At 42.0% G+C, this 26,671-nt stretch overlaps 1 protein-coding gene across 4 annotated transcripts in view; it reads right to left on the bottom strand.

Moving 5' to 3' along the window:
* The window catches only part of asap1b (ArfGAP with SH3 domain, ankyrin repeat and PH domain 1b), a 55,523-nt gene that overhangs the window by 15,410 nt on the left and 13,442 nt on the right, over nucleotides 1–26,671 (bottom strand). For all 4 annotated transcript variants that reach the window (XM_084566314.1, XM_084566315.1, XM_084566316.1 and 1 more), the window contains exons 2-14: nucleotides 21,588–21,660; nucleotides 17,558–17,703; nucleotides 14,412–14,486; nucleotides 13,912–13,961; nucleotides 13,612–13,741; nucleotides 9,535–9,620; nucleotides 8,273–8,348; nucleotides 7,397–7,483; nucleotides 6,429–6,529; nucleotides 6,237–6,306; nucleotides 3,527–3,614; nucleotides 3,104–3,152; nucleotides 356–522 (exon numbers count right to left, since the gene is read on the bottom strand). In XM_084566314.1, coding sequence (XP_084422440.1) covers nucleotides 356–522; nucleotides 3,104–3,152; nucleotides 3,527–3,614; nucleotides 6,237–6,306; nucleotides 6,429–6,529; nucleotides 7,397–7,483; nucleotides 8,273–8,348; nucleotides 9,535–9,620; nucleotides 13,612–13,741; nucleotides 13,912–13,961; nucleotides 14,412–14,486; nucleotides 17,558–17,703; nucleotides 21,588–21,660 — 1,198 coding nt within the window. The remainder of the gene's footprint in view (nucleotides 1–355; nucleotides 523–3,103; nucleotides 3,153–3,526; nucleotides 3,615–6,236; nucleotides 6,307–6,428; nucleotides 6,530–7,396; nucleotides 7,484–8,272; nucleotides 8,349–9,534; nucleotides 9,621–13,611; nucleotides 13,742–13,911; nucleotides 13,962–14,411; nucleotides 14,487–17,557; nucleotides 17,704–21,587; nucleotides 21,661–26,671) is intronic.

Raw genomic sequence — 26,671 nt, 5'->3', positions numbered from 1 at the left:
AGGCCCGTATGTATATATATGCGTGTGTGTGAAGTGTCAGAGGGCCTGAATGTCTACGACACCCCTGAGTGCTGACTCTTTGCTTCCTAATGTGGGGGAGGATGGGGATCGGGTTGTGTCCTGAATGCTAACAACGCTAGCGCACACACTTGTTTGTTCAAGGCTGCTGGGGGATTTGCAGCATAGCTCGTTCTGTTACCGCCTAACTCAAGGACGCAAAGCTGTGACATTACAAAGATATCGAGACGGGCGTGCGGCTGTAAATAAAACATATGTCCACGGTTAAATCGGGAAGCGCTGAAGTGAAGGTGAGGGTTGACTAAGCACAAAACAGGAAAAAATACGCAGCACACACCCGAGGCTCCACAGTCGCAGCAGACTTCGTTGCCTGGCATGCGCAGCACGTCTTCTATGATGGCTTTAGTCAGGTCCTCTAATCCGTCCTCCCCTGCGCTGCTCTGCTCGCCACGAAACGCCATGTTCAACGCCTCCTCCTTACTGTTGGTCAGCACAGAGATCCAGCTGCAGGAGGGAACGCATAAAAAGGATTTTATTATCACTTACACTTGTCATAGCTAGTTTACTTTGAGATTAAGCCATTCAAATGCCAACAAATACAGACGAGCTAAAAAGAAACAATTTAGGGCTTCAGCTGACATTATGTTATTAGTTTCTTGATACAATGTCAAAAAATGGTCAGTCTAAACAGTCTGAAATCCACCAAAATCATAAAATACACATGGAAAAGAAGCTGGAAGACAGTAACGTTTTGGAAATTTTGCTTTAAAAAAAGGATTAAACTTTAAATTAGTTAAATAACTATCTGGCCAGTTATCATAAAGCACTCTAATATCACTCTGTATCAATAACTCAACGAGGAGGACTTAAAACAACATAAATTATGATAAGAGTAAAATTACTCCAATTCTTTTTAGATACTGTATATTCTCTGAAAGTGATCTTTGTTAAATAAATAAAAGTTTTGTGCTGGCAGGTTATTTTGGTAATGGCTGACACACACTGCGGCCATTAAAAATCACGCAGACAGGAAACACTGGAGCTGCCTTTCAAACATGACCTCCTGCAGTTCAGTACAAGGCACAATCTGCTCCTGCAATCTACACACTTAACTGACCACCACACACACACACACACACACACACACACACACACACACACACACTGGGCTTTATGAGGCTGACGTCAGCACTTCCGCTGCAACTGTCACTCAACTCTGTCTGTAAATGCAGAGACCAGACCGGGAGCAGGCTTGTAAAGCAATGTGTTAGATTGTTTATCTCTTCGTGTGAAAAACAAGATATTTTAATCTACTGGTGCGTAGGTGTGCAGATGCTGGGCCGAAGGGTTATTGTGTATTTACTTGTAATATGTATTATAATATGCTCCCAGCCTAATTGAGGGGGAGCGCGATGGCAAAATGCAGGAGCCCTATGGAAGACTAAATCCTACGAAGATGCTGCTGCTGCTGCTGGGATAGCGTGACACAAGCAGCCGAGAGAAGCTGCGAGATGGATCCCAAAGGACTACATGTACATGGAGATACCGTGTTCAGGCAGCCCTGACTAAAGTGGCACAACCACAACAACGCTGGAACAAAGTTTCCATCATCACAGGAGGAACATGGCATCCCAGAACAAAAGTGTCACAAATCAAAGGGTGTTTCCACAGTGTTTCAGTGGAGGCAGCTACAGAATATTCAGTCTTTTTTTAATTTGATTCACAATTCATGTGTTTCTGAGAGATGAGAAGGCTTAAGAACCGACAAAGGGATTACACGTTCATCTCCAATTGTGACTCTTTTTAAGTGGTAAAATACATCCAGGTTGTGGTAATGCTAAAAGGAGGATCGACTCCGTCACAATATTTTATTCGATAATCTCAATGAGATCTTAAAGTCTTTCTCGATAGACTGTGATTTGTTTTAGTTCATTTAAGTTTTAAATTAAATTTTAATTACGTTTTTAATTGTATTTCTGTGTGGGTCATTGTTTTTAATTTAATTACATTTTTTCATAGACGTTGTCTCATGAAACTGTTTTTAAAAATCGACTTTGTCAAGCACTTTCTTGTGTTGAGTGGGCTTTTAGGGGAGTGGGGCCAGCCTCACTAGTTATGTTGACCCCACACCCCTTAAAGCCCACTCTGCTGTGATTGGTCAGCTCCAATGGCCTGAGCAGGCTCCGCCCACACATGACTGAGCTGGTGAAGGAGAGATGTGGGGGGAGGGACATGAACATTCAAGAAAGCCTTTCATTGGACACAAAATTAATACACGCCCCCTAGCGCAGAATGAGTCATCAACATTTTTCAATTTTTTTCCAGGAAATGTCATTAATATCGATATTATTTTTGTCATTGCTCGGCCAGATAATGGCATAGGAGTGTAACACATATACAATAAAAACACTTAAATATAGAAGTAAATTTTTATGGGGAACTTTAACATTGTCATTAACATTAGAGCTGTTAATCAATTAGTCAAGAGGTAGAAATTTAACTGGAGGGTATTATTCAGATCAATTAAATATTAATACAGTAGTTTCAGCCTCTCACTTGTGAGGACTTTCTTAGCATGCTAGTTGTGAGAAGCAACTAGCTAACTGTTTGGTTTGCCAACTTGCAGATTATGAAACTTAAACTTTAACATACATACATGTGTTGTTAATTGTGTAAACATCTGTAATATCTATAGTCAGGCCAATTGAGAAGTTACAAGGAAAGACACTAAACAGTGGTGGATGATTTAAATAAATATATTTACTGATGTAATCCTGTGTGTGTGTGCCAGCCTGCATTCGTGTGTGCGATGGCATGGGAAACAACGGTATGAGGTTACAGCGACCTGAATTACTCCAGACCACAAACCCCACTGCTATCGTCTAGTCTAGTCAGTCTGCTCCACAGATGCTTCCTGTCTTCAAGAATGACAATGAAGTGACAGAGCAGCCACTATAACCAACGCCTCTCTATTAAAAACCATTATAACACACAGACCTGAATCAGTCCCAGCATTTAAATGAAAGGTGACATATTCAGGTTATGTCAGCTTTAGTGAAAACAAACGGATCGTGTTTTTACTCACATGACAAACTCTTGTTCATCTTCAGCTTGGAAATGATATGTCCGGTTATCTGCGGGAAAAAAGAAACATTCAAATCTCTAATTTTGCATTTTATAATGGTTCCAGCAACCGCTTGAATACAGTTATACATCATGTACCAGACTCAATGTAGAAACTGAACGAGTCATGTATCTAGTGGAATACATACTTACTTGACAGTTAATTAGGTTCGCTAGTGAAAAGGAATGTATTATAATACAACAGTCCTGCACTAAATCTTATCTTCTTGAAGGTTGTGGTATTTGTTTAAAATAAAAGAGAGCTGTTGATTCAGCTGTGTTTTCATTTTGGAGGCTGTGGTTTGCTGTACTATTGAAGTCTTCGGTAAATAACTGAAACACTTTTGGCACGTGAGTGTATGTGTGTGTTGCGCTTGAGACTTACGGGAAATGAGGTCAAAGCATTTCCTGTCCTCAGAGCTCGGCTTCACCTGGCAGGTGAGCAGGTTGAGTTTGACCGGCTGCCTGTTGGACTGTAACAAGAAGAGTTACAACGGAGGCCAAACAGATCGGACCAGAAACATTTCATTACAGCAATGCATCCGTTATCTACGACAGCTCAACCTGTAGAGGCTCACGGGAGGCTGGCGTCTGTCCCAGCTGGCAGTGGGCGTTACGTTTGTCTCTATTTATCAATTGTTTTGTGGTTTAAATGTCTCAAGGCCAATGTAATATATATGTCCCACCCCTGAAACCTTCTGATATTCAGTTTACAATCATAAAACAACAGATTACTCATTATTTGGTTCAGTTTTTATGTCTTGAGTCTAGATGGACTGCCATGAACTTTGGTACACTTGTTCCTCCTACGCAAGGAACTGTATTAACTCTGGTGATCACCTTCAGTGCCATCAAATGGTCAAGACTTTAATCAAATACTGTTCAACCAACCATCCATACATCCATCTATCTCCTTAAATCGCTACTAAATAATAAACGTAATTGCTGTCGTTGATCTTTCAAATAAAAATGTGCTAAGAAAATACAGAAAAAAAGCTTCTGGGGAATAAGTCATATCTACGAGCCCAAAATAAACACTGCAAAAAGATGATAAAACGCTATCGCAGTTCTCATCAGGCATCCTCATGTTATATTTAGCTAACACGTTCACAGAGCTGCTAGCGTGGCTGCAGACTGACTACTGGTTGAATGAGCATAAAATATATTTAAAAATGTGTATTCCACACTAAAACGTGTCTTCACATTGTTTTTTTTGTCCAACCAAGAGTCAAAATAATTAAAAAACTTAAAGAACAAATAAAAAACAAAGAGAAAAGCAGGAAATGGGTTCGTTGAAACTACCATCTGGTTCATACTCCTGCATGATAAAGGATTTGCATAATTATTGCAGATAAACGTGTGAACACATGTATGCATTATTCAACGCTACTTCTGTGAACTGAGCTACAAAGCTGTCACAGGGATACAAGCTGAACTCAAGGTGTCCCCATTAAGAGACTGGACCGCGCTGGCTGGGCTGTGTCCTGTAATAATGGGCCCAGTTGGCACATGTACTCTGTATGTCTGAGCGTGCGGGGCAGAGGGAGGGGTGGTGAGCAGGGCACGTGCTAATGAAATGCTAACAGTCTGCGATGAGCCACGGAGTCGGGCTGTCCTGCTGGCAACAGGCCATGTCAACTAGAGTCACCTAGAGTTCAGCTGCCACGAGAGCCAAAGACAAAAAAAGAAGCTTGGATAGGTGGTAAACCAAGATATTATTATAAGGTGCGATTACTACTCAGTCGGTCACAAATAGACAGATAGTTCACTAATTTATTTGAATTCATCACAGAACAACAGGAAACGTTTTCTGACCACTTCCTCTATTTGTGGTAGACAGATATGATTATAGTTTACTACAGGAACAAAGAACAATACTATGAACAATATAGTAATGGCACAGGATCGGGATCACATCAGACGTGATTATTAGGGATTAACCTGCCTCCTGGGTCACAGCTGGAACAAGTGTGTCAACTCCATCAGCTTAATCTCAACAGTGAAAGTAACTAACCTTTTGACCACCCTGAACCCCTTAAACGCGTGAACGCACTACAGTCCGTCAACAATACACCACAACCCACCGCTAGAGGCCCTCTTCTATTGAACCTAGGACATCTTTGCCTGGGCCCCCAGAACCTAGGACCGCCTCTGAACACTACTACCACTACTACTAGCTGAAGAGACTACAGCCATGCAAGCAGTTCTGTAGGGCGCTGCTGTGGCTGATGGGAGTGTCTTGAAGTGTTTCAGTCTGCACCACAGAGATAACCAACTGACAGATATAGCTAATTTTAAGTAACATTTAAAGTCTATTTATTCTAGTACCTGCTGTACAAGTAGCAACCACAAACTAAGCTTCATCCTTTATTTCTACAATCATATGTCGTATCATACGTTGATTTGTTGGTTTGTATATGTGAAGATTTTTATTGTGCTGTACGACGCAAGTGAGTGCATAATACTACAACAGTTCACATGCTTTTGTTTTTCTACACATGCATTGTCTCTGTTTAAGTCACCAGTTGGATTTACTGATAGAGCACCTGCCACCGCTCCGCCGGCAATTAGCTAAATTTCCTGACTGTGCTAAGCCGCTCGGTCCGGTTGCTCTCTTTGTTTCGAAGCTCAGCGGGAGGTTATAACTCTAATGGTCGACAGATTTTGACTCGCACGCTAATACGGAGTCGGACACGTTCTTGAGGGACACCGCGTCTGCCGCAGCAGAGCGGGTACAGCGCTGCAGACGTGCCAGCATATACAGTACACTCCGACTCGATCTGAGATGAGTCACCGAGGCGCAGCAGCAGCAGCAGCAGCAGCAGCAGCAGCAGCAGCAGCAGCAGCAGCAGCAGCAGCAGCAGCAGGCGGCAAGGGGGGGAGGGGTGGTGGGGCATGTGGGGGAGACAGGGTTGCCATGACAACCCATCTATGTCAATTCCACTCTGCCAGCCTCCAGATTGAAAAAGCCCAACACAGCCTCCCCGCATGATGTTCTCCCTTTGATCCACACAGTCAATGGTGGGGGTCAGGGAGTTCATATATATGTGTGTGTGTGTGTGTGTGTTTATGTGTGTGTGCTTCTGTGCACTCACTGTGGCATGAGAGATGGTGAGGATGCCCCCCTTCACTGAGCACTGCCTCCTCTGCCACACCTTCCTCAGCCTGCGAGACACATTAGAGAACATGCCGTCATGTCTTTCTTCTCGTTGTGCCCTTCAAATTTTAATGCAACCTGAACGACGGCACATTTTATTTTTTATTTTATTCATGCGTCAGCAGCTCACCCGTCGCTCTTCTTCAGCAGGTAGCCTTTCTTCTCGCTCCCAAACTCCTTGTTTCCCTGCAGCTGGTGCATGCTGTAGCCGCCCTGCTTACTCTGCGAGTCCTGTGTGTACATGCACACGTGTAAACACACACACACACGCGCAAAAAGTACAGTTAAACACACGTCGTGTAGCTGCTCTATGACATGCAACATGAACAAACACACGCCACAAACTGACTCTCTGACATCAAACTGAAGGGGCTCTTGTCAAAAAAAATAAAAGAACCTACAAGGCATGCTCTGCAACACCCCTACAGGGCCAAACCACTCTAGTGTCAAGCAGAACAGACAGATGCCAGCATGCTCAACATGCACCAGCACTTACTCTTCTAGACTTGATTCCAGACAAGCAGAAGGCAGAGAGGGAGGAGATAGAGGGGAGAGGTGTGAAAGATCCGGCTCAGGTGCGGGCGTGTGGTGTGAAAGAGAGTGTTTCCCCCGTGTGCCGACCCAAACCACAAACTGAAAGTGTCTTAAAGTATAGCTTGCGGACATGTATGGAGCAATAGAAAGTGTAAACTGAAAGTCTGTGTAGGTTGTTTCATGCAGATGCCATAGTGAGTGTGTGAAAAGGGGGTGAAGCTGAACGTACAGCTGATAGGTAAAGCTAAGTGAGTGGCTCTCCACTGAGCAGCCAGTGAGGCACAACACTGGTCACCAGCAAAGCCTACCACACACTGGCTACCAGCATGGTACAGCACTGGACACTCGCTCTGTGCTGCAGGAGACAAGCTCCAAACTTGGTAGCGGCCACAGTGAGAAGAAGTGTGTGGTTAAAACGTAAGAAAGAAGGAGGTTTTAGTACGGCTGGGGTGGCTAAATAAGGTCTGCTGTGCCTGTCTGTGGCTTAGTTTAGCCGAGTTTAAGCCGGCCTGGCAACAATTTGGTTTAAATTTGGATTTGTGTGGCCGGGTGTGACGTGCATACCTCCTTCTGGTCCAACTGGAGGGAGGACTTGATCAGATCTCGCAGGGCGGTCAGCTGCTTCTTCTCCTCATCCTGAGTTTGTTTGATCTGCGGAGAGAAAGTGCAACGGTGAGGGGAAGATACGGCAGGAGAACTTAGAGAGGACAGGATGTATTTACATTGAGCCGTTTATTGCAATAATAAAGCATCATCATCATCAGATACATGACTACAGACTATGGGTCTGTAAGATACCCTTTTTTATACTTGGACTCATCCAGTTTCTAAATTGTGTGACTGCGCCAGACTTTGACAATTGTAGACACTCGAAATCCTTTAACAAGTCCTGGATTTAAAAAGACAAACAACTGACAACTCCAATTAATCTAGTATGAGAGTTTCTTGGAGAATCCTAAATCATGACAATTGCTGCAGATAAGTTCAACTGCTTCGTTTTTAAATCTGATAAAAGTGCTGCTTCAAGAGAGAGCACAGCAATACCAGACGATAGATAAGTATCTACACGAAAGTGACTGGGGGTGGGCGATCTTACATCTGGCTAAAGCACACCGGAAGCATATAAACACGATAGAAATAAGACTACACGATATATAGAAGATTGATTGAAAAACTATGGTTAAAGCCTGCACCAAGTATTAATTGTAATACTTGGTGCAGGCTTAATTTGACGCAGAAAATCTTAAGTCAAAGTCCATTCATTTGTTTTTTTACAGGGCTTTGTATCTCATAAGAAAAAAAGCATTTTCTTAAGAAGGGTGTGAGATGCAAAAACAAACAGCTAACGACAACTTTTCACACCTTCTATGAAAAAAAAGAAAACGAAACTTGTAAATGAGCGGAAGAGTAAAATGAGGAGGAGGAGGAGTGAGTATTTACATTGTAGAGATCAGCTGCCAGCTTCTCGATGTACTGCTTCAGCTTATCCGCTGTCTTCAAGCCGTCTTGGAAGAAACTGGAGAAAAGAGGATAGATGTGAATTTCACTGCTTAACTAATGGCACAGTCTTCTCCTTTATGGCCATTATGAAGGTCACACACATAAAGAGAGAGAGAGAGGCTGGGGCGATGTTTTAATGTATAGCTCGGCTCGTTCTGGCACCTTTGCCTCTTGGCACAGAAATCTGGCCGAGTCCTCTGCAGATTTGCAGAGGTGCTTAGCGCACCCTGAAATCCATTACAGATCTGTCAGCGGTACACACCTCGATGCAGCGCTGCAGCCGCAAATCACAACTAATGACCTCCCTTCCTCTCTCACTCTCACACCACCACCCTCTATTTCTTGGACCATACATCTCGCTTCCTCTTTTCGCTGCTTTCTCTGCCACATCTTTCCTGGCCGCTTGTTTACTTTCTATCTCTGCATCGAGGATCCTCCCACTCCATCCAACTTTAAGTGTTTACACATTCTTGATATTTAATGGCTCATTTATCACTTTAAACTATTGGAGAAAACCTTTTATTTGGCACTTTAGTTGCAGAGATTAGCGGAAGAAACTTTCTGGTCCACTTCTTGAATTACTAACATTTCGTGTGAATGCACAAGTGATAGTTTACATCAGTTTGTTGGGCAAGACGTGTAAGAAGATGTTTTGAGTTGGAAAGTTTCTCAATCATAAAATAATTGATGGTTTCCCGATTGAACAAATAGTTTCCTTCTTCTGAGGCAGCGTGCAGGCTCACACTTCCCTCAGCTCTCCATCCGGCGTCCTAATGCCTCCGATCCATCACCTTTGCAGCTTTTCTATCCATCAAGGCCCAGGTTGAAGAGATTAACGGGGGAAGTATATTGTTTTGTCCCGGTGTTATGACAGAACGTGGCAAAGCCAGGAGGAAATCTGTCATTCTGTCACGGGTCGTTGCGGGCTGTGGGTTCTGGCACGGAGAGCGCCCACTTTATTTACCCACCAAACCCCACAGCTGTCAGAACATATCTGTATGATGACCTGTGCATATTTATGAGAGCTATATACGTACAAGACCGTGCACCCTGAAGATCTGTGAATCATTAAGGAGGTAGAAAATTGACATCAAGAGGCAGCAGCCTACATCTTCTGCAAGGTTGTGAAATACTAGTGGGTGGGATGCGTACGACAGGAGAGCGTCGCACATTTAGTTTAGAGGGATTAAGGTGGTACTTACTTGCACTGTGCGTGGTAATACTTAATCAGGTTCTGGAGGAGGTCCACTCCTTTCTTGGTCTTGATCTCGTTTACTTTGATCAGGTACTGCAAGAAGAGGAGAGGTGCAGAGTTCAGCCATGAGGTGAAATTCAGGTTATGTTTATAGGGTTTTTTTTTGGTTTAATGAGGTGTAGCATGGCAGCGCTGTTACACCGACCACGCCATAGACACTTACAATATGAGCACTTTGCATTATGGTAATCGCATCTGAGCACATATGCTTCATGAAGCCTTTGATGTACGAGCCAAGGCTGCCCTGATACTGTGGGAGTGGAGACCAGACTGGTAAACATTGTGGAAAATGCCTTGTAGAATTAGAGCAAAACCTTCCCTCTGCCTTGATCTAAATAAAGTTTCAAAAGAGTGATGAGAAATATTTAATATTAGCATTATTAAAAAGAGGCACTGCCTTCAGAGGGAGTGCTTTGTAGCCTGTATGTTCAGTCTGGGTGACAGAGGAATCAAAACAAATGTCTTCAGACGGAGTTCCCACCAAACAAACAAATAAAAGATAATCTTAATCTTAAAGTAATCCCGCAGCGTGCCAATCCACAGAGATTTACAAAGAGTCACCGCTAAAGACCACTTTCAGCTTGGCAGTAAAACCTAATCTATTACACAATGCCTCTTTGATGCCTTTGACACCGACATACAGTTTCAATTTGCTCCTTGTATCGCGTGTGGATGCATGTGCGTTAGCGCACGCCTGAGCGCCCGTGTGTGCGTGCATATATGTCCCTTTGTCGGCCTCGCAGCGCTCGTCGGACGGGAGATTATCCACATTTTGTCTGAGGATTGTGTGGGTTCAGTGTTTTGGCGCATGTGCGTGTTTGGACTCCTTTTTGTGTGAATGAGCAGCGACGTTCGCGCCGCTGCCGCTTCTCGGCAGAATACAATGCGGCCTGCTGAGCCCTGCCTTTCCACACTCCTTCACCGGCGGCGTGGGATGAAAAGGGTGAGAGAGTGAGAGCATCCTGTGAGCTGGTGATTGAGTAACATGGAGAGAGAGAGAGAGAGAGAGAGAGAGAGAGAGAGAGAGAGAGAGAGAGAGAGAGAGAGAGAGACTGGGAGAGTGTGCACGCAATGGAGAGAAATGAGGTTAAGTGGGATGAACAGATTGTAGCAGTGACTGCAGCAACTGTCCCACACACAACAACGGCAGCACTGATATTTCCAGCCTTCATGACTGTTGATTTAGAGAATATCAGACGTGGTTATTCTGGCTGCTCTGTTTATTAGTAGAGTGACATCTACTCTCACAGCGTGCTTTAAAATATAGATAAAAATACAAAAATAGGTTAGATGTACTGATTCATCCACTAAAAGCTACAAATTCAAGGTAACTGTATGTGTATTTGTATTTTAAGCCCCAGAAATACATCATCTGAAGTGGTTTGACCTCTCTGACTATAAATATTAATCTTTATTATCTTTTAAAATTATTTCCCACCAAGCCACTTGAGGTGTCATTATAATGCCCTCAGCTGCTTTTTAGGCAAATACACATCCCTGAAAACCACACATTCATCAAACTGCAACAACAAGCAAAACTCTGAAGGCAAAAATAATTTTCAAATCAAATGTGGAACTGAAGAAGCCAACGAAAGAGGAAGCTAATGTAACACGAGAGCTGCAACTCGTTTATTTGGCATCCTGCATCGACCGGAGGCGGACTGCAAAATTGGATAATGCAGAAACTGAGGAGCAGGTCTTCTGAAATCGTGCAAAGATAAATCTGTTTCAAGTGGCGGTTTATAAGAATTTGTATAAGAATGAATGAAATGACGACACAGAGGTAATTATTAGCAACAAACCTATGGATTATCGGGTATTTACAGAGATTTATAGTTAAATTTCATTGTTATGCTGATTTGAAAAGTGCTGTTAGTGTGAGGCCTTTGGGTCCTATGGGTTGAGGGGAGGGGGCTCTGTGGATCAGGCTTGTTCCAGTGCGTCCCACAGATACTTGATCAGTTTGGGATCTAACCGTTTTTGTGAACGTAACAACCACATGAATGCCAGGTCCAAAAGTTACGCAGCAGAACATTGTATTGTTAGGAGATAGTTAATGTTATTCAGCTATTGCTTGGTGTTACCGATCTGCTGTGGTCAGTAGCTATCAAAACTCGTCCAAGAAAGGAACAGAGGTGAACCAGTGACAAGGTCATAGGCAGCCAAGGCTCACTGATGCATGTGGTGAGCAAAGGCTGACTCATGTAGTCCGATCCAACAGACAACAGACTACTTTAGCTCAAATTTCTTAAAAGGTTAATGCTGGTTCTGATAGCAAGGAGTCAGAACACACGGTTTCTGTTTAGTTTGGGTCTGTGTAGCTGCAGACCAGGCAGGGTGTCCATGCTAACCACTGTCCACTGCTGGGAGCTCCCACAGAGATCATCAATGTTATTCACTTCACCGATCGGCGGATTTAATGTCCTGGGCATTGTGAGCATGACAGAGATGCTAGCATGTCCGCTGCTTTCGTAATCAGCGTTCGAGGTTAGTGGAAAACATTCCTAGTAACTAGATCAGACTGAGCCGCACGCTCGGTAACAGAATAAGAAGTTGGGACACAGGTGGAAAATACTCCTGAGTCACAGGAGTCACACTGAGACGAAGGCTGATCAGCACGGCGGGGCACCAAAAAGAAGACCGCAGCCAGTTTTGGAGTGAATAATTCACACAAGCAACAGCAGTGCAGCAGCCTTTGGTCCATTATGTAATGTGAGTAAAAAATCCTACCAGGGTAAAACAGTGAACGAGGCGTAGGCGTCACCACCCACCACTAGAGTGCTTTTTGGCAACGCAGAGTGAGCTCTAACAGTTTGTTCTGATTCTCATGGGCACATAAAGAGCTCGCATTTGTTTTACACTTAATACTCGCTGTCAGGATTCTTTAAGTTAAGCTTTTGCTAATACCAAAGAGACTGGACGCGTTTAAAAGCAAAAAGAACCAGAGGAACATCTGGGAACAATTACAGCCGATTGTTTAGCAAGAGCTTAAGATCTGACTTATGAACTCATTTATGTTGTGTTCTCTAAATCTTGTTCGCCGACATGTAATCACACGGGATCATTCAGGTCCAAACAAAGACTCACAAAATATATATCCGGCCAAATTAACGTAGGTACCGCTGCATCTGAATCTCTACACATGGTCCTGCACGTGTTATAGCTTTGATATAAATTATTCAAATCATCAAAGAGAAAAAAAAAAATCATCTCAAGCTTTAAATCCTACTGGTGAAGAAGGCTTACTGTAATAGGACTTGACTTTAATATATTTAGTTAGTCAGTGGAGCCCTGGAAAGATGACGTTCAGACATTTTTTTTTTTTGCAAGATAAACAGCATTTTTTTTTTTTTAGTCGGATGAGTTTGACACAGCATAAACGTAAATAGTTATAAATCCGAGTGTTTCACAATGAAACGGCAGCTTCAGCAGTTCATGTGAGCATGACTGGACGGTACACATGCGCCTTCAAGGCCTCGTAACCTGTGACCCGATGACCACCGCTGCTCTGAAGCCGTGACTTCACTTGATTTTCACGGCGCATTAGCATGAATAATCATTTCTGAACTACTTTTGCGCCAGATCAAGCTAGCAGGAAGCAGGTGGTGTTTGGTGAACTTTCAACTTGCAGCGTGGATTTGAAGTCAAGTCACGTAGATCACAATGCAGGCCAGAACAAAAGTCACTGTAGTGGCCAAACAGCCAGAGTGTAATGAAAAGCTCAGAGACATCGAAGAACTACCAGCAACAAAGGCAGACGTTCTGGGCCTGTGCTAAAGGGAATAGTTTTAGTCTGTATTCATCATTCAAAAGGGGAATCCAGTAGAGCTGCTATTAGCTGGGAGGCTAGGAAGCAAGGTGGAGCCGCAAACTGTCATACAGAGCTGAATTAGTTGGTCAACATTTTTTCATTCTAGGTGATCATGTTGTTGTAAGAATATTTGTGGATTTGAACGACCAGGTTAGAGAAAGTGATTGTGCTGCCAGTGCCAGACGCCAGTGAAGGACACATTTCATTATTTACCTCACACATCTGCAGCTGAAACAGACGCCGCTCCTTCTCCATCTCCTCTGCGATCTCGGCCCCGGTGATCTCGGTGCGGATCATCCCGTGCTGCTTGGCGTGCTCGCGCTTCTCCTTCTCTATCTTTGTGCTAACACAGAGGAGAAAGGACACGAGCCACTTAATGGATGCGCCTCGCCTCTTCTGTTACAGTAATGCTGCACATTATCAATCCGCTGTTCAGTGACTGATCTATTATTCAGCACTCGATAATGAGTGAGACGGTGAGAATACACGGCCTTGCAACAATTATGCACTCACAACTTGGCCTCGTAGTCCTTCCATGCTTTGTCGAAGGGCTTCTTTATGTCCTGCAGGAACACAAAAGGAAAAGAATCAACACAACTACACACTGGTCACTGAGAGGGTGGAGTAGTTTTGCAGTTAGATCACTACTTGTGGCAGCAATTGCTTCACTGTGTTCACAATTTATGGCCTGGATGCTAAACGAATGACTACGCCCCTCCTTGTACCTCCAACATCAATGGTTCATGACCCAGTTACTCAGCACTCGCCTCAAGCACAACATAAAGGCAGTGTTTACTTCTATGAGATTTACAGTCCTTTAAGAGGACGGGTTTTGTTTTAAACTAACTCCCTCGTCCCTCTTGAAGCCCTCTTGGCACAGAGGCTGAGAGGGGGACGGAGAGATGTGCTGACGGGGCACCTATTGCCCCACCGCTGAGCCGTTCGATTGGGAGGCCCAAAAAAAAGTGTCAAGCGAGCAGCAGGAAGAGAAACAGTTTTACAGTTAATCATACCCCTTTCACGCCCTTCAGATCACCCTTCAGCAGAGAGTCCAGGGTGAAGATCACATTGTGGCTGAGGCTCTGGAGCTGAAAGAGGACAGGGAAAAGAGAGGGGGGAGAGAGCAGGGACACAGGGAGTTATGGCGAGGCAAGAAGACATAGTGGATATATCAAAATACACTTTCAATAGAGACAGACTGCAAACAAAAAACATGATAAAACTAAAAGACAACAAAGAACGCATGTTATTATAGTGAAAGCCTGATAAAACTTACTTGTTTGGATCAAAGAGATAAAATGTCTAAATACACATTAATGATGAAAGAAAGAAGCATCAACTGAGTCTTTTAGTGTCAAGCAGTAATATATTGGTGACTCCTCTGTCCCCAAACCCAAAGCCAACAGAAAAAGCTTTTAGCTGCACTAATCAATACTGTCATATTAAATACAGATCAAATAAATATGTTTTATAAGTAAGGGGTTGTTTGCAGAGACAAACCCATAAGAATTTCTCAGTGTACTGCGGTTTGCTTAATCTGCATGGAGCATTTTAGCATCTTTCAGCTCTTTGTTTTGGTTTTACAGTCCACACCTTTACGTTTCTTTTGGTTGTCGTAGCAACAATGCTAGCAGGCAGTACCCTGTCCTTAAAACACAACATATTTCTGTTCACCTGATGAGAGCATGTCCAATATTTACACTCTAAAACAGAGGTCTTCAACAGGGGGTCCGCAACCCCTAGGGGGACTGTAGGGGGGTCGCAAATTTTTTTGTTCCATATATTTAAACGTCTTTAAATACACATATACATAAGTAGGGGGTCCCCGCTCCATCTCTCCATCAGTTTGGGGGTCCTTGGCCTGGAAAACGTTGAAGACCCCTGCTCTAAAACATTCACTGTGTTCACTAGCTAGTCAGCTAACTTCAGTGTTAGCTGAAGTTAGTCAGGCAGCATACGGTGCATTTAAAAGTGTGGGATGTAAAACTGAGACAACGAGCTGAAAGCTGCTAAAACGCTCCACATATATATGAAGTCTAGTTCATAGAGGTTTATCTCTATGAACTTATTACACACAGGTATTTGAACTTCAATAGTTATAAAATATTAATTAGTGCAGCTTTAAAGCTTCATTTCTACAATGGGGACATGTGGTGTTGGGGCTTAGGGGAGGGTGAGTTGCCAGTAAACGCTTATTAGCAGGTACATTAGGTACACTAGTGAAAATGAATGCATGCTAATACTAGTCCTGCACTAAATCTTATCTTCATGGAGATTACAACAGTCAACATTTGCTTAAAGAGCTGTTGATTCAACCGTGTTTTCATGTTGGAGGTTGTGGTTTAAAGACCTGCTGGATTTAACTGTAATGCACCGACACATGTTTCTATTATTCTGACAACCCCATTTTAGTCAGTGGGCTAGGCTAAATAACAGAAACACCTTAGTGTTTAATTCAATCCAGTTTAACAGCACCACAAACTACATCCTCCATTAGAAAAGATGTTAAGATTTAGAGCTGAACTGTTATCGTTTCCACTAGTGTACCTAATTAACTGACAAGAGAACATATTGTTTGTTTTGGTGTTTTAATGGTGAAACTTCACTGCAGTGCATCAACATATTTGCAAAGATCCTGACAAAAAAATGCAACAAATTCAAAAAAATGCAACAAATTCAAAAAAATGCTACATAGATGAATTAGCAAAAGCTTGACGTTTCCAGCAGCTCGGGTTTCCACAGCTATGCTCAGCAGCTCTAGCCATTCGGATCAGCAAGGTCATTTACAACAGTACTAAGCATTTAAGTCCCTGTTGTCGTAATGCGCACACACACACACACACTTACACACACACATACACGCAGCAGCGATCAAGGAAGTAAACAACGCTTAATGGCCGCTAATGTGCTTCTTAAGTGCCTGTCTTGCATATGGCTAACGTCAGAATCAATCTTTCACTGGCCGGCTGCCGACGTGCTCTAACAGCACGTCCTGGAAACTGTCACTGACTCGAAACAACGGGATTCTCCAAAAGGAAAAAAAGCAGTGATACAGAAAGACCCGCCAAATCTGTTGGTGAAATCTTTGATTCAGATTCAAATTCAGGTTTATTTGTCATGTGCAGGATTAACACGGGGCTAACCGTGCACTGAAATGTTGCGGGTGGGAGAACTGGTCGGCTCGGCCATAAGTAGAATCAAATCAGTATAATTACTCATGTTTACAGAATGACAACGACAAAATTTACAGGACATTTACAAACGGTGACAGGTGGTTGGCAAAAGGGGCCAGAGGCAGACGTATTGAACATTGTAGTGTACGGGCAGATAGGGTTGTATGTTCAGCTTTATCATGTGTTATCAGTGTTTAAGCTGAAAACACATTTAGAACATCTAGGGCAACTATTCATCAATAGTCATTTGTAGTACACGCACATACCAGCCGCCCTCAGGGTGCGGCTATTGAAACTCACTCAATGAAATGCTCAGAACGAAAGTGAGACAAACGGGGAGATAACTTCACTTATACTGCGATATGCAGGTAGCGCCGACAGGTGAGGGATTTAACGGGGTTTCTGCACGGGCACACACACATACACACAGTTGTTCCTGGTGCTGCCAAGTGTATTTATGGAGTCTAATCTCGCTGTCAGCCACACAGGAAGAGAGAGAGAGAGAGAGAGAGAGGGGTCTGGCTCTTCTTCCAACAACAATCACTCACAGAGGATTCAAACAGGACACATTATTCAACAGAAACGTCAGGGGAAATCCACGGCAGGCAGATAAGGAAACAGAATGCAGGGCTTTGAGGTGGGTATAGCCACAGTCAGCTATACTGTCCCATGATGGCTTTCACTGTGTAGGCAAATTTTAAACGGCCTTGTACAGGTTTAGAGTTTGCTGAACATGTTGCCTGGAACATCTTCTTCTTCTTCTGACTGCAGATGCCCATTACGTCTTCTTTACTACATACCTGAACTCAGCCTTTAATCCTAATCTCAACCTTAAACCCAAATCCTAAACCACTTAGAGAGAAGACAGGAATAATAAGGCAACATTCTCCCCACGAGGACGAGACCACCCGTAAGGACGGCAGGCCTTCAGGAGGACACGCTCTCTCAGCCATTCATTTCACCGAGTGTTGACATGACGGACTCACCAGGTTCTTCAGGAGGGCAGACAGCTCCTTGGTGAGGGAGGAGAACTTGACGAAAGCCGTCCCCAGGTCGGGGTTGTCCCGGCTGATGAAGTTGCTGCCGAACTTGTCCAGAGCCTGGGCGTAGTTTTCTTCATTCTGGACATGGTCTATATGTGAACAGAGGCCAAAGCAGTGGTCAGTTCATCTGGTTAACGGTTAGCGTGATTAGCTTGACACATAGAGGTCTTCAGTGGTGGCAGGATAGTCACAGAAACACCCACACAGTATTTCTGATTTAAGTCACTGTGATCAGATCATCGCTAAATAAAATGATCTTATAAAACATACGTGTGTGTTTACACAAGCCAAGACACTAATCACAATGGATCTTTTTTGACATGTGCGAAGTAGATCTGCTGCCGTGTCCAATCTCCTGGAAATATAAGAAAAGTTTTACCTCAGCTGAACTGACAACACTGAATTCAGTCAGTAAAAGAAGACGACCAAGATGGACCCACGCGCTTTCCCAGCTGCTTGTTTTTTATTTATTCCAACCAGAGAGAAATGGTTGGATCAAGTGTCTATATGGTTATTATCAGGTGGTTGATATTTTCTTATTGTACCGATCGTTACACCACCGATCTCAATACAAGTCAATAATACTTTCAGTCGGTCCAGTCTGTTCTGAGTGAGGTGGTTACATTTCAATGTGATTGAGCTGTTCTGGTTACTAGTGGAGTACTAGTGTCCATGTAAACACAATTGTAAGTATACAAATATAATTACAGTGACTGTTTTATATGATATTAATTTAGTTTTTCTGAATTTGAACATCCAATAAATAAGGTTTCAAGGGATAAATAAACATTTCAGACTTTTTTTTGGAGGGTATTTTATCTTATTGGGAACTTTTATGCCATGTTCTTTGCAGCAGAACCACAGGACTTTGCATTACAGCATTTAACACTATAACCCCTACGTGCTAGTGTTTTTAAAGATGAAGCGAAGACACCACTATAGATGATTACAATCAAATATGTTTAAACTGTTACTTGCAATGCATCAGTTACCTCAGTGGCTCTGTCAAGTTTGTGAAAGTTCACAGAGATGTGAAAGGGAAATGGTTTTTATACATCAAATGTGAGTCAACTTTGCCCGAAGACTGCAAGTTCAAAAGTCAAACTCTGATTTCGAAAGAAGGGAAATTATCCGACTAAGACTGGTGACTGGTGAAGCTGCAATGTGGGTAATATTTGCATGGAATAAAACATTTGTCTCTGGTTCAAGTACTAAGAGACACACTACTAACTAATAATAATAATAATAATTTATACTGCATTGATCCCATTTGACCCATCCATTTGTTCACACATTAGCTAACACAGCTTGTTTTTGTCCAAAGAGTAAAAAATGTTATATATTTTTTCCGACAGATAAAAAACAGGAGGAGAAGGGGGCTGCGTATAAAGAAAATCTTTCTGTGAATCTCTTTTTCCAGAGGGTAATGGAGACACACACCTGGAACAAACAGTTTTGTCTTAGTCATGTTCATAATAACACAGATGTGGCAGAAATACTCAACAGATCCTGCAACGGAAAGTTCCTTCATCACAGCAGCAATAAAAGACACGTGTGACCTCGGCCCGTGCGTGATTCCTGATCAGCCCTATTCCAGAGAGACTTTTCTGTTTTATAAGCTCTGACAATAGCAAGAAAATCTTTATTTACAGTTCATGTCAGAATAGCATGATGCGTGGTTCTCGGAGTGCGCGCGAGACTCTGCGGGAGACGTCGGTCAAACAGCAGCGACCGTCTGTCCTTGTCATTAAGCTGGAGGTGGAGGGGGAAGGTGTTTAGACTGCTGCCAGATCTAGAGTGGAGACCTGAGATGGAGGTCAGGTGAGCTGATTCCTGCAGCAGCCATTTTGAATTTTTTGTCATAATGGAAACTTAAATATAGTCCAAAACAAGGACGTAGTCACCATTAGAGGACATTTAATCTGTATTTTCTGCCTCATTGTAACATGACTTTCTGGGCATGGAGGCAATGGAAAGTACCATAACAGTAAAACATAATCAGTAATCAAACCAAAAACAATTTCTTTCATGACACTACAGCGTATAATACACATGTAGTTGATTATTTACTGTCCTTACTTTGTATCAGAGAGGTATTAAAGGATAATTCCGGTTTATTTCAACCTGGCTATGTGGCTCTTTAGATCATGCTAACTCAGCCATCTCTGTTGTAGAGATTCAGAGAATTTGTGCAAAGCAGCAAGTATTGGGTGAAAAAGTGCCAGCACAGGCAGCTTTACTAAACACTTTTTGATTTTGAGTCTAATTTTGAGTAAAGACAAAAAATAGCCACTATTAACACCCATTTTTTTAACTGTACTAGGCATTTCCTTCCTTAATCAAGCTGCATCTACATTTGTGCAAACCAGTTTGTTTCCTACTACGACTGATGCTGCTGCTGCTTCGTGTTGAAGGTGTTAAACGGGTGCAACGTGGGGTGTGTCCCTTTCTGTTTTTAGTTATTGCAAGGCTAATGAAAGCAAACCACAGTGAGCTGTTAAGGGGCGTACGTGCAGGAAGCGACCGCAGAATATCAATGAAGTTAATTATTGTAGCCATGATAAGAGTAAAAACCTTTAGACAAATGAAGTGGCCAGGTACCAAAATAAACTAATCTTAACTCTGAGATGACACTAATTCAAGTAATAAAGAAACTGGTACAGTTGAGTGAAAAACGTTTCGGTTCTTAGCCTCTATCCTCTCAGCAAAGTGAATTTGGTGCTAGGAAGCACTGTTGTAGACGGCATTGTAAGCTGCAGAAGGGGTTTCATTGTGGTTAACTGTATCAATCCGTTCCATTTGTCACCGCCTTAATTGTGTTATCTCAAAGTTAAGATTAGTTGAGCTTGGTACCTACTTAATTTGTTTGCCTATATATGGTAGAACCCAGATGGGGTGTCCTTATTGATTTTATTTTCTTTATTAAGAGACATAGACGGCAAGAACAGCTAGATTCAACCATAGACTAGTAGTATTTAAGCATGTTTCATTGTGAAACATTTGGGGGAATATACAACAGAGTTTCCTTGGCAACCAGAACCTAAAACGTCCACTAGTGACCAACGGTCATCTACAAACCAATGTCAAACGATGAGCTAGTCCCTTTTTATGTGGACGGCAATACTGCATTACAAGCTGCACACCTTCAACTGTACAACAACCACATCAACCACTTTTATTGTATTGTTTTAATTGCATTGGTGTGTGGGAAACTACTTGCGTCATGCACGTAGCTTGAAATCAGATTGCTGTTTCTCAAGGATGACCACTCAAGGTCAATGATCTCATTAAAACAATGTGAGTTTGTTTTGCTGCACTGTAAACAGATAACCGTGTCGCAAGCTGTATTTCTGAAACTTCAGCCTTTTTTCAAGTCCCGAATCCTTACTTTTGTGCGTACCAAGATTCAACTAACATCCCACTCTTGTTTCTATTTTGAGATCACATAAAGTGTTTGTCTCACTTTAACTAGATGATGTGTGCAGCCAAGGAAACTGACACCAGTGATTAGTAGCTGACTTTTATTAAACAGCACTCTACCAGTTTTTCTTCTAGCTCAGGGTTTCTCATCCCAGAGAGGCACAATGAGGCTAAAGGTAAACTTACCATTTTCTGTGGAGAACAAACTAACTCTTTTTCTGGGACAAACATCTGAAACTGTCAATTTAAAGGGAGGAGGCCGCTCTCAAAAGTATTCTGTGGAAAATTACTGAGGATCCATGTCACAGCAACGAGCAAAACAAACTCAGGTGTTGGTTTCTGGGACAGCCTGGATACACAAAACACCATCTGTCCCACAAAAGGCAGCTTTCCAGACAAAAAGAAAAAAAATCTTCATCTTTATTAGAGATATATTTAAGAAATCCCAAGGTTTCCTCTGGGGATTTTTTTTTTGGAAAGGGTTGTGAAAGTGTCCCCATGCACGAGCCAAAACACAACGAGGCGTGATAAATTTAGAAGCAGACTGCCTCACCTTGGCCTGAATTGTAGATGGCTTTCACTGACTTCTTCACCTTCTGCAGGGAGGTTCGGTCCTGGTCCAGCGCCTGAAAAAAAACAAAGAGGACTCTTTAAAATATCCCTTAAGAGGACGTTGTAAACATTCCCATCAAAAGACAGCAAATATATTTGAACACCTGCTTTATTGGCAGAGCAAACCCGAAGAGATTAGAGGATAAGAACAAATATTTGTTCTGTAATTCAAAGCACGCATACTCCATAAAGTGCTTGACCTGCATGTGGCATCAATAATTATTTGAACACTACAAAGTGATTGTGTTCTCCAACAGGCCAAATAAATAGGCAGCTTATCCAGTTTTATCAAGTTCACGCTCTTTATTATTATAAATTATTCACAATGTAATGCTAGAAAAATAAACACTGCCACCGACCTATTGTTTCAGTGGATTATTTGTCTCACTTCCTTGCAGTTTCAGAGATTTATGCCCAGATTTTAGCAAGAGAAGCACCACTGAGTTGAAATAATAAATGAATAAAACAAACAAACAGATGCTATCAATCACGGCACCAGTGGTTACTCTATGGTGGTTACTATCTACATTTTGGACAACACTACAAAAGCTACTCCACGGTGATGTGTCCAAGTGTGACCCTTGAACCGATTTACCCATCAACCCCCTTAAAATACGGCTCCACATGAGGAAAATTCATCATCATAAACATCAACCGCACGCAAGAAAAACTCATCATGTGGCTCAGTTCATTCCCTGCCAGAGAAAATAACAACTACATCTGAAGTTACACCTCATAACTCACATAACCGCTTTGGAAATCATATGGCTGACGAAAACTTCTACTCTCTCACCTCTTAACTAACTGAACGCTATCGCAAATTAAACAGATTTGGGTGACCTCTCAAATTTAATAGCGTTTTCATTGTCAGCATGTTTTGTTATAGTCTCCACGGTTTGTCACTATCTTTCATCCTGGTGCTTTTTTCTTTTAAACGCCTTATCGATTTTCTTTTTAATCTCTTCTTTTAAACACTGTCCAAGGTTTTTTATTTCATCGCTTTGCCTCTGTTAACCCATACTCATATTCCTAGACCACTATTTCTTTATGTTTTTAAATGAAAACACTTCATGAAATGTAAAATTCCAAATAAATAAAGGTTTCTGAATCTTTTATTACAGAATGTGGGGGGATACAATCTGAAAACCTCCTCTATAATGTTGTCCAAAGCATTATATTGAGGCTGAATAATACTTCCACCTGCCCATGATGCCTCTAAAACTTCCAATCACTTGATTAGCTGTTGGAACTTATTTTCTACATGTGCCATATTAATCAGTGGAAACCATTCAAATTACTCAAACTAAAAATTAGGAGTTGAGCAAGCTTTCCTTCTAATGCCAGAGGGACTGATGTGAAATATTTTAGGTCAGCCTTTGTTTAGAAACTGTTTAAAGTCACACCTAATGTGAATTGTCCTTCAGCCAAATACGAATAAAACTGTCTCCAAGAACTACAATGACTTCACACTCAATAAATACAGTGAACAGTGATCAATGTCCCTAACCCCATCTTTCCAAAATGCATTTAATCCACTGATAAGTCCTTGGAGTATTCTCATAAAGCACCATCGTTGTTATATTGTTTTGGCAGTTAGCGTATTTCCCTGATGGCTATCTATAAAGACATTTCATTAAAATGAAAAGCAGATGTTTATTTGACGGGAGAATGCAGGACTTTAGTGCGTCAGTTACAACAAAGCTGAGGTCAAACATTTATCCATGGAGACGCTGCAAAACAACAGCATGAAAATCACCTGTCACACTGCACGCCATCTGTTAGTGTGACATCTATTAGCGGCTTATTTACTGCAGGACAAGCCGAGATGATTGGAAGGCTTGATATGCTCAGGAAAAGCAGACACAACAGCAATACAAATACAGATTTATATTACCTGTCTCTGCTTAATGAATATAAACTAGTACTGATGGCTTTCAGGAATAACGTAACCTGACAGTAGAAACATTTTACATCCATTTCAACCACAGAGAATTAAGCCATAACTCTGACACGTTTGCTCACATTAGATTACAAACACGAGCAAAATCACCATTACGTCAAGGTCAGTCATTTAAAGGCAGAGGCACGCACACAACAATGGACAAATTAAATTTCATAACATAATTAAGCCGTCTTTGGCCTCCCTTGGACAGTTTTACATGGCTCTTCCCCAATTATGGCGGCAGTAGTTTGCCGCCGCAGGGCCTGTCCTGCCAGGGCCAGGCCCTTTGATCCCTCTGCACGGGAACAGACTCTGCTACCACATACCTCCCCATGCTGCCTCATTACTTAGCCCCATGTCTGTTTGGTTAAACTGTGGCCCGAACAGGCTTGGGCCGAAATGAAAATTTAATGGTGGCCCTCATCTTGGAGGACCAGTCTCTGTATATGATATTATCCTGAAAATTACTATGATGAAAATGTTCAAACAGTATGAAAACAAACATAAATGATGTCTCCTACTCAACAACTGAGTGGTTATTCTGTAACCCCAGTTCTCTGATGACATGAGGATGTCGTAGGCGCATTGCTCCAAGCTTGAAACAGCAGCATATTAACAACAGACGCTGCGGCAGGCCAATGTAGTTTTAGATTTTTTTTTTGCCAAACAAACCCAGAGACCCCTTCCTTAAAACCCATGTCAGTTTGCAAAGCAGCAAGCTAATACATTGGTCACCTGATGCTAGCATATGTTGCCATATAAAAGCTGCTTTGCTTAGCATACTCTTCTTACTTTAGGGCAGGTTTTGTGACAGAGTTTACAACTACCACGATTTGTAAGAGACCCGAAAGAAATTTTTTGGCAACTGCTAATAATCACCAGCTCAGATAGCCTAAGCGGCTAATCACCACACATGTTAGTCATGTCCATTTAGCTGACCACAAATGGACCACAAGTGGACCACAAGTGTTAATGTTAGGTTGTGAAAAAAATCTGTCTTGCTCGCTTAAGCTTTTGAGACACCTACCCCCACTAATGAGGCAACACAAACACTGGATATAACTAACAGACAGTTAGCTTAGCTTAGCAAAAAAAAATAGAAGGGTGTAGCTATATAACTATATCATATTTGTCATTAAGTTGGTTAAGAGTCGTATCCAATATGTTGTTTAACTCTCGGCAAGAAAGCCAACAAAGAGGCATAGTCCTGCTGCTTCCTGTTGACATCATGGGACCTTTTTTAAGGAAATAATATGTATGGCGGTAGTGAGAGATAAATTATTTTGGCGCCACTGAATTGTGTCATGACTTAACTGACTTTAAATTAAATAAAAATATCCAATTGGAACAAAAAACAAAACAAAAACTACATTAACCGCCATAGGTATTTATTCTGAAATATGGTCCCATGGTGGTCCCAATACATTTTCCAAAATGTTTAACAACTGTTTTTAATTAAATACTCAAAACTTCCTTCAACAGCAAACCATCACCCAAAAAATGTGTCTCTGTGGTTTCAGAAACACTTACAGACACTAATAGTGTGTCTCCTTTTCTTTTCTCCATGCTCCAACATGATAAATGCGTATTTCCCAGTCTTTTTGATTTAAAATACAGAATGTAGTCATATCTATCACTATCCCATCTATAATCATAACGGTCCACACTGAAATGTGGATTTGAGTTCGGTTAACGACTTTCAGAATTAATGTCTGAATAAAGCTTAATGACGTCTACAAGCTAAAAGGGAATCATTCATTTTCATGACCATGATTTCATGCAGACTCCATCTAAGTGGTTAGACATGCTGTGTTATACTGCTACAGATTAGAGCCCCACAGCAGCTGACACATTCACTAACAAGCCGTGTTTCCTCCTTAAAGTGCCTCTTGCCAAACAACACCCTCGTCTCTCCATAGATCTGTGATTATTCAGAGGTTGTAGTGCTGTGTGCTGATTAGGATGAAGAGCACAAAACAGAGGCTGAACAGGCAGATTGACCTTTGTGGGGCTCATGTTAAGAGCAGCTGGCAACGCCACCCAAGGGTCGCCCATAATCCACTCTTGTCTCCGATCTTAATTAAATATTCAGCCTATTCACTTTCACTTTATCTTTTATTTAGATTTTCTGTCAAAGATATCTGATTTAGTGTCGGCTTAGTTTAGATAATAAAACTGAGAACATTCATTTGAAAGCCACATGAATAGAATATCTTCACACTGGTTTTTCGGTTTTAAATCTGACTGATGTAACTTGGAGAGACGGTTTGTGAAAGCTGTTTTCTATCTACTCCTTAGGGTAAAAAAAAAAAAAAGAAATCAATGAAATTGCATTTTCTTGGCACACAGTCTTTGCAAACCCTTGGCAACAGGCAAGAATGCATCCGAACTCTTCTCTCCAAAAGGCCCGAAAACTATTGAATTTAGTCAAAGGATTGTTTTTATCTGCCAGCCACCAATGGCAAGCTCCCACCAAACCCGGGGGGGATTAGCAAGAGTGACAATGCCAAAACATCTGTGGGCGCTCGTCTCAACAAACAACAAGAATTTTCTTAATTTAATTATTATTATTTATTTTTTTTATGAGGAAGTGAAGCAAAGAATGAGACACTTCAGAGAGGCAGTGAGTCATTTATCTATCTTCCTCAAAGAACCGTTTGTGCTATGAAAGTCAACATGCGAGTGTCAGAGCACTCTTAATGGGAAGTCTGTCAGATATGGAGCCAAAGAGGTCAAGAGCCAACTTAAGGGAGGTGAAGGGCGGCAGTCAAGCATTGGTGCCTCAGCAAGAGCAGATTTTTATGAACAGCAGGAGCACACGGGTCAGAAAGAAACGCCCTTGAAAGTTCCTAAAACGTCTAATATTAAAAATGAGGAAGGCCTTTTATTGGGACAGGTTTCAGAAGACTCTGGAAGAGATGAAATAATAATAAGAAGAAATTCAACCAGTTTTTGATTAACTGCAGTTCAGTAGTTTGACGAACAGCCAAACAGTATCAACAAATCAACAAATACCATGACAACGCTTAAGGAAACTGAAGAAAATACTAAGTGAATTTGCTACCTCGAACACACAAAAAAGC

Source organism: Chelon labrosus (assembly GCF_963514085.1).
Source record: "Chelon labrosus genome assembly, chromosome: 18".
Classification (NCBI taxonomy): Eukaryota; Metazoa; Chordata; class Actinopteri; order Mugiliformes; family Mugilidae; genus Chelon; species Chelon labrosus.
Note: the sequence above shows the minus strand (reverse complement) of the source record. Positions and strands in the feature narration are given on the sequence as shown.